This window comes from Borostomias antarcticus (assembly GCF_949987555.1).
Source record: "Borostomias antarcticus genome assembly, chromosome: 7".
In the NCBI taxonomy this organism is placed as follows: Eukaryota; Metazoa; Chordata; class Actinopteri; order Stomiiformes; family Stomiidae; genus Borostomias; species Borostomias antarcticus.
In genome coordinates this window covers 11682986-11697387 of record NC_140240.1, presented here as the reverse complement: position 1 = coordinate 11697387, position 14402 = coordinate 11682986, and the positions used below count along the sequence as shown (strand labels likewise).

General features: G+C 46.3%; 1 protein-coding gene across 1 annotated transcript; it reads right to left on the bottom strand.

Moving 5' to 3' along the window:
- Positions 1–1181: 1181 nt before the first annotated feature.
- On the bottom strand, positions 1182–9279 carry tnnt2b (troponin T type 2b (cardiac); the record flags this gene model as incomplete). Its single annotated transcript, XM_084441146.1, has 8 exons — positions 9223–9279; positions 8812–8928; positions 5840–5917; positions 4334–4435; positions 4041–4153; positions 3410–3500; positions 2918–2958; positions 1182–1221 (listed from the first exon to the last, which is right to left on the bottom strand). The coding sequence occupies exons 1-8, from the start codon at positions 9274–9276 to the stop codon at positions 1182–1184; spliced, it is 636 nt and encodes a 211-aa protein (XP_084297272.1). The 5' UTR covers positions 9277–9279.
- Between the last annotated feature and the right edge of the window lie 5123 nt (positions 9280–14402).

The window sequence follows — 14402 nt, the reverse complement described above, 5'->3', positions numbered from 1 at the left end:
TCACATTCACGTTACAAATGCAATAACTTTACACTCCTGCATAAAACATAGTTCATTGTCATGATGTATCTGTTGGGAAAAAAAAGCTTCAATAAAACAAAACCAGGCCAGGTCCAGCCTGGCTTATGTGCGTGGCTGGCTTGTTTCTGTTCAGGACTGTTAGGACAGAAGCTAGTCATGCCACTGAAATAGCTGTGAATTGAAATGACATGAAATAATGTCTGATAAATTAAGATGGGTCAAGATAAAATTTTCAGGATTAAGGAAGGGAGGGAGGGAGCGATAACCCGACAAACGCTATACTAGCTGCGCGGCTGGCCCACCACGCACAAAAACAAAGTTTATTAACCATTACTGGAGAACTTGTGGTAGTCCTCTTTTAATTAGGATTAGTCAGGATTCACAGTAATTGAAACAGACACACCTCAGGTTTACACTTACATTTTTTGTACCCGTGGCGCCTCCTTGTCTCATCAGTCATGGCCTGAGCTGTGGAGCGTGTTCGGAGAAGATCTTGTTTATCGCCATCTTCCACCGGTCTGAGCCGGCCAGGATTATCAGTATGTACCACCCATCTGACCAGGCCAGGCCTGGATTAAGTCTGAGCTTTCTGTGCCACAGTAGACAATGGGACTCCTGTCGACCGATCAATGTAATTCTGACACCCTTTGAGTCAGCGGTCACTGAAGACAGTCAAATATGTAGCCGATAAATCATTCTCAGCTGTTTGTGTTTGTGTGACTGCATTTATTTCCGTGATCTATTCAGGGGAAATGTGTCTGGCTTTTCGGTCTGAGGTGAACCAGTGAATAACGAATCAGACCAGGGATCCAGCCGTTCACCAATCATGATCTACAATGATTAATAGTCCCAATCTTTTTGAATCTTTTTTTAAACGTAAATTTGAGAGAATCTGTGAGTGCCCCGTGCTTCTCTTCCAGGTCGCAGCTAGAGCAGGAACAGATTAAAATAAAAAATAAAGGAATTCAACGCACACCAACAGTCTTCTAACTGACTTTGTGGTTTAATTCATATAAAATATTGGGGCCAACTGTAAGTAAATGTTAGTTCCAAATCTTTCTTGAGAAAATTTGTCACACAAGTCTGAAAGGATTCCATGAAGAGAGGCTTTCTGTCCGTCCGTGTGTCCGGGTGCAGTGGCGGTCTGTGATCGGGCGAGCCTACTTCCTCAGGCCTCTCTTGCTTCTGCTGCCCTTGGAGCTGAGAGGAGAGAGAGAAGAAACGGTTCTAAAAAGTTCCATTCTTTGATGAATGGTTCTAACTGGGTCTGTTTTTTCAGAGGGTTTCTCCGATAGTGACAACCGAATAAAGCTTTATGGTTTTGAATAAAGCTTCATGGTTTTGAAAGTGTATCAAACGAACCAAATTATCCGCAGACAGCAATCCATACTGACTCTACAGTTAGCATGTTGAGTGATTGATGCCACTAATGAGGAGGTATTCTCAGGAAGGAAACGGCCAGACAGTTTTATCCGATTTCTCTGGTGGACACATTTGCATGTATCTATCCAGTCATGGATACCATTGGGAATGACCACCTAACTATCATAAAGTGCTCTGACTCCAGCTGACCGTTCCACCGGTGAGAAACGACTGCCTGTAGCTCGCGAGGAGGACATCTTGTTTCACTCAGACTCAGCATGTGCACAGTAACAGTATAGGACTGTAGGCTACCTGCTTTGACCCTCGGTCTGCATATTATTTTTGTTTTCGCTGTTCTCTTTCAATTGAGCCGGGCCCTGTAGCTGGCTCCGTGCTTTTGGCATGCGCGGCATTTCTCGACTGGAGCCGATGTGACGCTGTGCCAGTGCGTCTGAATGCCTTAGCCCAGAGGGAGTCGCAGCTTGTAAAGGCTGTTGAAAGCTATTCGCCACGGGTGAGGGATTTGTGAAGTCGGAGAGGCCGAGAGTCGCCGCACAACCATGTTTATTTGGGTACTCTGATGACTGAGCCTGCAGCTTAGGCTCCTGATGCCGTCCCCCGGAACGCGTTGTGGTCGGGGGCGGAGAACCTTTTTTTAAGTTCATCGCCATTACAAATGATTTCGACAAGGAGAATCTAGTCGCGGTCCGGTAAATGCTCTCGCATGATGCGATTTATAATTCTTACAAATCTGCCCGCACACATAACTGACGTGCTTAGCCCAGCCGATATCAAGGCTTTTAATAATTAGAACCTGATGGCTAAAGGGGGCCGATCATCGCAGTTTAGCCTACATAAATTGGGGATCTGGAGGCGGGCTCAGATAGTTCAGATACCGCCGGGGGGGGGGGGGTTGCACTCTTTTTATTGTGTTACGGATTACCGGTGATGACACCATGGGTTGTTTTGGGGGCCCTCAGCTGTTGTAAAGCTAATATAACCCCGTTTCCCTTGGGTTGTGTGTGTGTGTGTCTGTCAGTGTGTGTTTGGGCATTTGTTGTCCAGGTGCCCTTGCCTGCTACTCTGAGACACCTTTCTTTAAGCAAAGCCCTTTGTTGTTCAAATCCCAGCGAGGCGAACGGTGCATGCTTAGGCTCTGAGCCCGCTGGACTGGGGTGGGGGGGGGGCAGTTGGCAGCTGGCGGTGGAGCCACTTCAAACAAACAGGGACAAGCAGAGGGAGTGGAGAGAGGCGCGGGGCACGGAAACTTGATGAGGGTGACAAGGTGAAGCCCAGCACTGGGACGGGCTTATCAGTCTTAGTAGAGTATTATCAATGCCCGTTTCCCTGTAAGGAGAAAACTAGGCTAAATAAGTATCGCTATCTGTCCCTGTCGTCTGGGACTATGGTCAAAGACGTGCGTACGTGCACTGTGCATGTGTGATCTTGCGTGCGTGTGCACGTGAGTGTGTGTGTGTGTGTGTGTGTATTTGTGAGAGAGAGAGAGAGAGAAATAGACAGGATCACAACATACTTCTTCTGATGGTCACTGACTCGGTTCCTCAACACGGTGACCTAGAAAAGACAGGTTCTGGTGAGACACTGCGAGCTGCTGAGCGAGGAACATCTCTGACACGACTCTGTATCTCTACTATCTCTCCTCAGTCACACCCGTTTGACTCCTGCGCTTCCTCCTCAGGTGTGGAAAGGTGTGACAGACCACTCATAAGTGAGCAGGGTAAGGGACAGTAAACACTGAGGGTTGTAACCATTAATGGTCTATCGTTTATGGTTATTTGTGCAGGAGTGATCTAGTGCTGCGTCCTTTTCCACTGTCACTTCTGGTTTTGGCAGCTCTGTCGTTGAATACTTTGGCCTAGATCCAAAAGACGTTCAGTTATGCAGTATCAAACTGTCAGGGTGACATGCTGTGCTGTATGCATGGCCCAAAACATAAAAGAATATTTTTTGTTTTCGCTACAGTAGAAAGGGGTCCTATGACAGAAAAATAAAGCCAGCCTCTCACCTCATATTTCTGCCGCACGTATTGGTACTGAAGCTCGAATTTCTCGGCCTCCAGTTGGTGGATCTTCTTCCACAGCTCTGTGGCCTTGTCTCTGCAGGCCGCAGGTAGAGAGGAAACACAACAAAGAAGCAGCTTCCGTGAGAGAGGATTAAGCACCGAGGGTCACAGCCGAACAACTTAAAGCTGCATTCATTGATTATATTAACATGGTCAAAACTAATTAAAAGCACCTGATGTCAGATTGTTTCATCAAGCTTAATGGCGTCCTACTTCACTGACTCATCATTTCACAGCATTTCTGCCTGTGTTATCAATAGCCTGTCAGTGCTTTTGACGCCCCCCCCCCCCACACACACACACACCCGTGCCTTATATGGCTCTGGCCGTTAATTTTGGCCGTTCGTTCGTGCGAGCCCCTTACTTCCATCTAGTGGTAAAGTAAAATCAATGAATGCAGTTTTAACCTAACAATGCCTCATTGCCCTCACAGAATCTCACACTTTGACCAGACCGTACACCCATCCACTGTGATGGGTCGTAAATGAGTTTGTCATTAATTTATTGCTAATGTGTTAAGGCCGGAAGAATTCCCATTAAAATGGACAGTAAATGACATCGCATCTTATCGTACTTGAGTTTGTCTTCCTTCAGGTGGTCGACGTTCAGCTCCTTACGTCGATCGCTCAAGATCTTTCTCTTCTTCTCACGCTCTGTTTGTTTTTTGGTCCCACCTTTCTTCTCTGTCTGTTGTGGGAACGGAGAGAACACGCCGGCTGTTAGCTGCAGCTGTTGTAATTTATTTTTCACTTACCTGTACAGCACTTTGGTCGATTTTAGTCGTTTTAAATCTGCTTTCTAAATAAAGTTTGAGTTGAGCTGGGGTGAGCGCGACGCTGCCGGTCTACATCAGGAGGTTCTGTTCACCTTGTAGCCGCTGAAGTTCAGGCTGGTGAGGACCTTCTTCTTCTTGGCATCGTCGTCAGCTTTTTTCCTCGCCTCTTCTTCTTCCTTTCGCGCCTTCTCCTCCTGTAGGCCACACACAGACAGACGGACAGACACACACATAGACACGGACGGACGGACGGAAAGACAGACAGACGGGACAGAGAGATGAACACACACAGACCCGGATGGACGGAAAGATAGACAGAAGGACAGACAGAGACAGACAGACAGACAGATGGACACAAATATAGACACGGACGGACGGACAGGCAGACACAGACGCGCACACACACACACACACACAGGCACACACACAAACAGGCAGACAGATAGACAAGCTGATGTCATGTCCTCTGTTCACACTCAGTTCTTCATACCCCCTTTCTTATTAACCTAGCCAAGTTGACAGAAAACATGTTCTCTTCTCTGCGACAGCCTCCGGATACAGTAGCCTAGCCTACATATGGAGGTAGAGGTGCAGGGTTCGAGGCACACACACACACACAGCACAACTACCGCAGCCATGGGCGATTTTATAGGGGGGGCAAGTGCCCCCCCTGATTGGCCAGCCCAACTCTGCTCAAATTCTTTAAAAAAAAAATATATTTAATTTTTTTTTTTTTTTTTTTTACTTATTAACACAATTATTAAATACATAATTGTGGTTTGTACCAGTTTGTGTTCGGTCATCATTCATTTTAAAAGTGTATTTATTACTTAAACTAGGCTACCTTTAAAAAATATATACATGTATATTCATAATCCACCAATGGCACAACTCGTCGGTCGACCTCAACTATTTCCGGTTTGATCTGTTACCGCAAAAAAATGAGATCTGACCAACCTGCTCACAATGGCGAAAAGAGCTATAAAAACAATTGACCACTTCTTCATAAAAAAAATAAAACTGGCAATGCTAATGAAGAAGCTACCACTCGAAATGACACCGCAGCAGGTGCAATCGAATGCAGAAGTGCTCCAGAGGCTATCGGAGCTAGCACTAGCACTAGCAACGTCAGCATCGGCAAGGAAGCTAGCACCAGCAGGCAGTTGCAGTTTGATGTTGGGTATGGCCTAGTGCTCGGTCATAAAGTCATATTAACATGCTTGTGGTGTCTAGATGAAGTTTGATGCGTTGTGCATATTGAATTGTCATACGGATTTCTTATTAGCATACTGTTCACAACTGCCATTCTTTGTAAATAGATGGGACGGGACGGCAGAACTGTTTTTTTTTTCTCACGTCAAAATGTTGCCCCCCCTACTCTCAGAGGGTAAAATCGCCTATGACCGCAGCGCCGCTGAGCTGGAGCAGAGTAGGCGTCATGTGCCTCGCACGAGGGCACAACAGTGCCGATGGTTACAAGGCCTAATGAGACTAGCGACTAGCCTATCTACCAACTAGCATCCCCCGACGGACCGACCTACAGTACGGCGCCATCTGCCGCCTGCCCTGGGGCCCCTCCTGCAGGTGGGTCTACTCACGGCCAGCTTGTTCTGTCGCTCCTTCTCCCTCTCCGTCCTGATCCTCACCTGCTCCGCCCTCTCAGACCGCCGCTTGTCCTGAGTGGAGAGATCATGTGAGGAGTCAGCTTCCCACGAAGACGGCACCATTGGCCGGTGTATTGCATGTTTTATGTGGCAACAGTCGGATCACGATACAGCATGAATCAGCCGATTTATTAGATAAAAATCAATGTAAATCACCTGATTAGAATCACACAGGGGGACCTCGATTCATATCAATGATACGAAATTCATAGAGGCGCGCGGGCAGCGAGCAGTCAGTTCCTCTGCTCACTCAGAGCCTCCAAGCGAGCGTGCCCGAGCAGGGGTATTGCGATATGCGGAGCACGCGCCCACTCAGCAGCGTGGTCCGAGTTGCTCACTATGGGTCCGGTTTCGTAAGTCAGCCTGATCCCTGTGTCCGTACAGGGGCTGCGTTCCAAATCGCATACTACCCTACTATATAGTATGCCAAAACAGGATGTAGTATGTCCCAATACATAGTATGCCACATGCAGTATGGCAAAAATACCAGGATGTCCTACTACATCCGGTCGTATTTTGCAGTATGCAAGCCAGCAGGCTTTTCTTGCTATTCTGACCCACAATCCTGTGCGCAGCGGAAATGTGCGTCACATGTGCGTGACAGCTGTAGATGAATGTCGCGTTATGGACAGCGACGGATGTGGGCAAATTTCAAGGCGCAATGTTATGACAAGGTAGTATGTCCCAGTTGGATGCCTACTGCTTGTAAAGTACATACTTTCGAAGGGCAGCTGTAGTAGGTACTGGTAGTAAGAAGTAGAAGTATGTGATTTGGAACGTAGCCAGGGTTTTTCCTGGCTTATGCCGCGTTCCAGATAGGATTTTGAGCCCGTAAGTTCCGACTTCAAGTCACGACTCATGACTTCATAGCGTCCAGGCAAACTGAGTGTGTGGGATTCTGGATAAATGTAAACAAGCCAATATGGCAAAAGCTTGAGATTTGGCACATTGTCAGAGCTGGCAAGCTAAACATTGTATGCCTAATTTCGCTATGCTAAGAAATCTTACGTTACATAATTTTATTTATTGACATCATCGACTTTTCGCCGTTTGCATGGTCAAGTTCAGGTTTTCCTTAACGTTAGCTAGCTAGCGCTAGCTAGCACTCGCTATCTCTTGTCAACATATTTGGGCATCATTACATAGGCCTAAACATAGCAGATTGTAGTGCATAATCATTAGTATTATTTTGATTACAACGTAGTAATTTAGGCTACTTTACGTTGCCCTAAAGTTATCTTTGTCGCCGTACCCATGTGGGCTGCCATCTTGTTTAGAGGGCTGTGTGACGTCAGAGAGCGCAACTGGGAGTACATCGATCTGGTACGAGTTCACGGGTGGGAAGTTACGGGTTTGACTGCCATTCCAGTGCATTTTCACATGTAGAAGGTTGGAAAAACAGGTTACGGGTTGCCTGGAACGCGCCATTAGAACGGGTCTTTGGTGGGTGATGCGCACACAATGTTTTGGGGAAACCTCCGTTTTATGCCGAGTAGCCTACCAGCATATATAGGCCTATATTCTGTCGTTCTGACTGAGCTCACTTTTCACAATCACGGGAAATCTCTCGACATGACACAAAATCGATATGATGACAAAATGTTTAATATACTGATAACCTATTTACTAGTGGTCCAAACCATGGACAATGCAAGAAAGAGGGATGGGCTGCACTTGAAACAAGGTATCAAACACATTTGGAGAGGATTTGAATTGCTTTTTTTATTCTTAATTTTTTAGCATTTTGGCACTGGTGATTTTCTTTTGGCTCTGGCTAAAATCTCTTTGGGGGTGCCAAAAAATCCCCTATGCAGGAAAAACCTGGTACGTAGCTAGCTGGTAGCTAACTAGCTGACCCATAACGTTTGACCCCTGTGTCACATGGATGGCGCTTGTGTATGGTATGCTAGTGAGCTAGTTCCGGTAGCTAACGCTAGCTGTAGCTAGTTCGCTCAGCTAACTCGCTAGTAGGAATGCTAGCTAGTTTAGCACTCTGTTGTGTTCATGTCTGGGTTGTTTGGCCCACCCACCTTCAAAAGTGCTCGTAAATAAGTACCCTGCATATCAGGATGAATCGAGATATGTCAACCTTCTGGCGCTCTCCTGTGTGATTCTAACCGGCTGATTTATGTTGATTTTTTTCGAATAAATCGGCTGATTTATGTTGTATCGGGTGGTCAGATAGTCTGTGTCTAGACCAGGCATTCTCACCCAGTGGGCAATCAAGTATGCAGCGGATTGGTATTTGACTGTCAAAACGAGTAATCGCATCAAAAGATTGAGAACCCTTGGTCTAGACCAGCCATTCTCAATCAGTGGCACCATCAAGTGGGCCACGGAGGCAGTGGTAGGCTAGCCTACTGCCAAATGGTTAGAAGAAAATAAAAGGTAGAAATACAGTTTGGTAATTTATAAAGCTAGTTATTTTTCTATCAAAATGTACTCAGGAATTCACATATAAATAAAAAAGCAAGTTAAAATGCATAATATCAATGACCAGTTAGCCTATGTTTGAATGTCACTACGCCAATCACATCTAAATGTGTTCAGCTGAAGTAGCATGCTAGCGAACATTCCCTTGGATGCAAATTTTCCCTCGGATGAGAAAAGTGACTGACCACCAGTTTTTTAAAATCATATATTTTGTAAGGTGGCCCTCAGAATTGTTTTAACAATCAAAAGTGGGCCCTGTTACAAAATATTGAGAATCCTTGGTCTAGACGGTCTGATGTTCAGAGCCGTGTAGGCTGACATCAGGATCACAGTATCTAAACGAACCATAAAGTGTCAGATGTTATTTATTGCATTCGGAATCAGCTTTGTACAGAATCCCTAGAGCCTTGACCGCCAGGACATTATGAAGCAACCACAGCTAAGGGTTAGGTGATCGTTTGATCCTGTCTCACGATTCGGTCGGTGAGGTTGATGAGCTCCTCCTCCTCTTTCTTGCGGCTCTCGAAGTGGGCCTCGATCAATGTCTGCAGCTCTGTCAGGTCCTTCTCCATGCGCTTACGATGGATGTCCTGGGGGGAAACAAAAGGAGGGAGGGAGAGAGAGGTAGGAAGGGAAGGAGGATGGAGAGAGGGAAGGAATGAGAGGCAGGTAGGGTTGAGGTAATAGGAGAGAGACAGGAAAGGAGGTAGGAAGTGAGGGGTGGGAGGGTTAGAAAGAAAGGAAGGATGAATGGAGGTAAGAGGAGAGGGAGGCGGGGAGGGAGGGAGTGAGAGAGGGAAAGGGGGGCGTGGCAGTGTTGGGTCAGCTTCCCCAGCACCAGATATATTAAACCCTGAATCTGTTTTTGAGGCGAAGGGACTCACGTCAAAGTCCACTTTGTCCCCATCCGGGATCTTGGGCGGCACCAGACCCTGCATAAAGCCCGGTCTGACGAGAACATAAACCGGCACCGTCATGTTGATCTGGAGGGTTTTCTCTCATCAGTTGTTGGATTTTTTCACGTTTTGTTACTTACTTCGGTTTGGGCTTTGCGTCTTCTTCATGTTCAGTGATTATCAAGAAAAGGAGAATTGTTTTCAGGAACACGTCTTGCCGAAAGTGTTTTGAAGAACGGACTCTCTCTCTCTCTTCCTCACACACACACACAGACACACAACCCAGTTTTAAATCTAGGTATCGATTAACACCCCTTCATACCTCCGTCCTCAAGCTCCTCCCCAGCATCTTATGAGAGAGAGGGAGAGAGAGAGAGACTACTGTTATGAGAAGAAGCGGGTGAGGACAGTGCCAGGTCAACACAATGTAAACAATGAGGAAATGTGAGGACAGCATATAGAGCTGTGATAAGACCCGCGGAAGCCCGGCGGGGACAGCGCTAAACCGCTTTAGAGAGAGGTCCGTGACCCGGCTGATCCCCACTCAGACGCGGCCCCCGGGGGCCACTGGCCTCTCGGCGCGATCCGGCCTCTCCCCCTGTGACCCAAACCACTCTGCGCTCTCAGAACAAAGGGTTCCGAGGCAGTCCCCCTGGGAGAACGCTCTGAAACACGGTACCTTTTAAGGACCTTGGCCGGACCTTCTAATGTGGAAATGCTTCTATTCAAGCTTTGTTTGGTGAAATATAACCTAGATCCAAATCCTCCACACGGTCAAAAGAATAACCTGCAACTTCTTCTAAGATTGTGTCTGCGTGAACCAGATAATCACAATACTGATGGAGTAATTCAGAAAGTAATGGATAGGCCTAGGTCACAGAAACATAGCCAGTGTGTCGGGTTTTAGATAATGAGTTGAGATAACATTTTCCTTTTCAACAATGAGTATAGGCTGTAAAATGTGGACTAGATAGACACCTGGTTGATTAGATTCCTCCTGAGTCTCTGCAAAAAGAGAGAGAGAGAGAGAGAGAGTTACATCATGTCAATCATCCTGTCACCACTGTCTTCATCCGTGAACATTCTTCAGCATTCTTGGAGCACTCTATTTCACTCAGGACAGGGTGGGTTAGTACAGGGACCCGCCCTTTTGGCAAAACACCACAACTGATAACGCACATCAGGACTTTTCTTTTTCTTTTTGGGGTGTTACGCATTTTATATGACCTCTAAAGTGGAACACATCAATCATGAGTTTCACCCAAACATTTAGCCTAATTTTTCATCATCAGTGTAGAATGTTTGCTATGTTGTCTGAGGGCTATTTGACTTCTTCTGTGGTATGAAGAGTCTTGGAGAGACATTAAGAGCTGGTATCATATTCCAGCTACTTGTGATGGTGTTTCACTAAGAATAGTCAGGAATAATAAGTCAGGGGTGAACCGGACAGGTTCTCGTGTGAATAATGTGATAAGATCAGTGCTAAGAATGTTACTGAGAAGGCATGCAGGCATGAGCTGAAGCAGCAACACTACCTTCCACCACCTCCCCCTCCTCTTTCTCTACCCCCTCATCTTCCTGCTCCTCTGCCACTTCCTCCTCCTGCTCCTCCTCCTCCTCCTCTATGCAAAGCAAGTCAGCAAGGTAAGCAAGCAGTCAGTCTCCCACTATGAGCTGGGCAAACCAATGTACTAGCAGCTAGTCGTATATTATACAGTACATAGAAAGTGCTCATTCTAGACAACATTCAGTTGTAAAAAATAATACAAATAAAAACTCAGTGGTTTCCCTTCTGACAGTTTGTTCAGCCTTTAAGACGCCATTGTTCCAGTATAGTGTTGTATTGCTATTTTGATACGCCACAGAGCTGACTATGAGTTGAATGGGTCCAGAACCCTTTTCAGGTCCCTTCTGGGTTCTAAATATAACATTGACTTCTTATAGAACCCTCTGGGTGCCTGAAAGGGGTTCTACTGTATGTGGAACTATTATTATTATTATTTTTACAGAGGGTTCCCCTACAGGGACAAACTCTTTTTTTTGAGAATGTACCTGACCTTTGAAGCGTTCCGTGCCTGAAACCAAACGCTGCATGTCCCCTCAGCCCAATCAGAGAGCCATGGCCAGCGTACTGGAAACCCAACTCTACCCCGCTCAGGCAGGCAGGAAACCCAACCTCATCTCCGGGACTTTTAATAAGCACAAGAGAGGCAACTGGGGCTGCGCCATCACCATTCTCTTCCCCAAGGTCCCCGAACAACAACAACCTGACCCACATACGTAGCTAACACTGCAGCATTGTAACACCGTGGCTGCCCTGCTCGGACAGGAGCAGGGCAGGAGAGACGAGGGACAGCTGCTGGTCAGGCCAGGGACGGTCGTGTCCAAGCCCGACAGAAAGGCCTCAGGACCGGATGGAAAGAAGATAAAGTCCCCTGTGGTCTTGTGATGCAGACGAAGTACACCTCTCCAGATAAAGGGGGGCAGAGGTCACTACGGGGGGTGTTCTGGGGAGGGATGGGCCGCTGAGAAGCAGGAGGTGCCGGGGTTCGTGAGTGAGGATGGATGAGCGGGAGGGAGGGAGGGGGATGTCCAAGGACGCCGGACGCCTGTTACGGCAGGATCGACATGCCAAAAATATGTGGGGCTACCAGGGGCTTAGTGGACACAGGGTGTCTGGTGACCCAGGAGGGGTCAACAACAGCAGGCTCCAGTCCGGCGTCTCAACAGGGAGAACAAACTGTCAGGAGTGAGAAATACTGAACAAACTGAAATAGGACCTGCAAAAAGGATACTTCATTCGTCCAACCCTACATCCCCCCCTAGCAAGAAGAGATGTTGGTACATGACCACTCAAACAAACCGAAACCGGAAAATGAATTGATCATTTTCAGTTTCAGAGGCGATCGTTCTGTGCTGTGATGAGATATTGCATGTACAGTAGGAACGTACGTACCGACAATATCCTGGTCTCCTTCTCAGGGACATGCACAGAGAAGGATGCTGGTTAGACACAGCTACAGGTGGCAGGTGCTACTGACAACTGCAGCGTGTCAGTTTCATACTGTACATTACATTTCTGATATGCAGTCAATATCAACATAATACTGTACGCACCTGCATTTAGGCATGCACATTCTGAGCTCATTAGTTATGCTTTAACTGTGTTTTGACTATGGATGCAATAAAGCCTTGTGTTTCACCATCCTGTCAGAGGTCTCCCCCCCCCCCCCCCCCCCACAGTAACACTCTTACAGTAGTACCTACTATACCCCGACATTAACCTGATTGATATCTTAAACAGATTTACGTCTCAATGTCTCAACCTAATGTACCAGATTTACCATCATTCAACATCTGATATGCAATAAAAGTTATGGATGCACTTACTTCCTTGATCCCTGTAAGAATGACAGATCAAAGACATCTTTGTTACGATACTATGCAATGTTGAAAACACATATTTATTTTCTCTTGCTCTCTCATTTATTGTAATCATCAAAGTCATTACTTACTCATATTCATAGTCCTCCATGTCTGATATGTTTACAACACACCTGTATGAAGGCAAGTGAGATATTAAAATAACAAGCCGGATCCCTCTGTTTCCTTTCAAATGTGTTCCCTCTATTAAATAGTGATCATAGGAACAGGCCATAATCAATGCTGATTCATCAATGCGTCCCATAAGCATCAAAAAATATAAGATAAAAAATCCTGGAGGAAATGCCAAATATAGCCGCTAGAAAAAACACAATATGTCGACTTACCCAGATAAGCGCAGAGTGGGCCTGAGATGGTGAGACAATGTCAGATTGTAATGTTATGCCCTCTCTCTCTGGGATCCATAGGCTTTTAAACCCTGAGGTGATCACATGGCAGAGAGCTGGCTGGGTCTTCAATGGGTGGGCACATACTCGCTAACAGATGGTAGCCAGCGTCAGATACAGCGGGTCAACATGATCTCCATTTGGCTCGCATTGTCTATTTTTACCTGTGGAACCTGGATGGTCAGTGGTGGGGAAACCCTCCCCAACAGGCCTAAATCTGAGGGTTTGGCCCGCGAACGAGAGGAATAAGCGGGCGGTGTTTTAAAGCTTTCAAATGGACACTCTCTCCCTCTCTCTCTTTCTCTCTCTCTACTGTAGCTCCCCCTCTCTTCCTGTGTATTGTAATTTACTCACTCACTCACTCATCACTCACTCACTCACTCAACTCAACTCAACTTTATTTATAGAGCGCTTTAAAAACAACCATGGCTGCAACAAAGTGCTGTACATGAGTAATCATAAATACAATACAAACAGTAACAAACAATGAAACAATAAAAGACAGTAGGCCAGGTTGAAAGCCAAGGAATAATAAAAATGGGTTTTAAGACTAGTTATAAAAATGGACAGTGATGAAGCCTGTCGAATGTGCAGGGGTAGGTCATTCCATAGCTTGCCTCAAATGAAAGAAGCTGGACTTGACTACTGTACTGATTTGGCGATACAAGTTTAAAATCAGTATCCATCTTAAAACCCAAGTTGGAGACTGTTGGCTTGACATACTGTGCCAGGGAGCCCAGGTAAACGGGGGAGTTCACGTGCGCCGTTGGGACCAAACACCATCACTTCAGTTTTGTTTTCATTAAAACGTAAAAAGTTTAGGGCCATCCAGGCTTTAATGTCTGCGAGACATGACAGAAGAGGTTGGATTGCTGAGGGGTCTCACTCGCTCACTCACTCACTCACTCACTCACTCACTCACTCACTCACTCACTCATCACTCAATCTCTCACTCAATCACTCACTCACTCACTCATCATTCACTCACTCACTCACTCACTCACTCACTCACTCACTCACTCCTACCACAAGCTTACACACACATCCGTACTGTAATTTATACTGTGTCACATATGCTATAGCTCTGGGCAATTATTGTGTATAGCTTGGTTTCCATGGACATCACCAACTGTCAAACAGTTTGTCTCACAGGGGTTGTCTCACACAGTATAAATTAGGCATACGTTTCAAACATGTCCAGTCACATGTGGCTCATGATGGAATACAGTAGCCTATTGCCACTGGTATCCTGCTGGAATTCAGGGTCAGGGGTGCTAGGCAGGTATTGGTTAGGTGTTGGTTTAAAACATGTCCAGTGACACATGGCTCATGATGGAA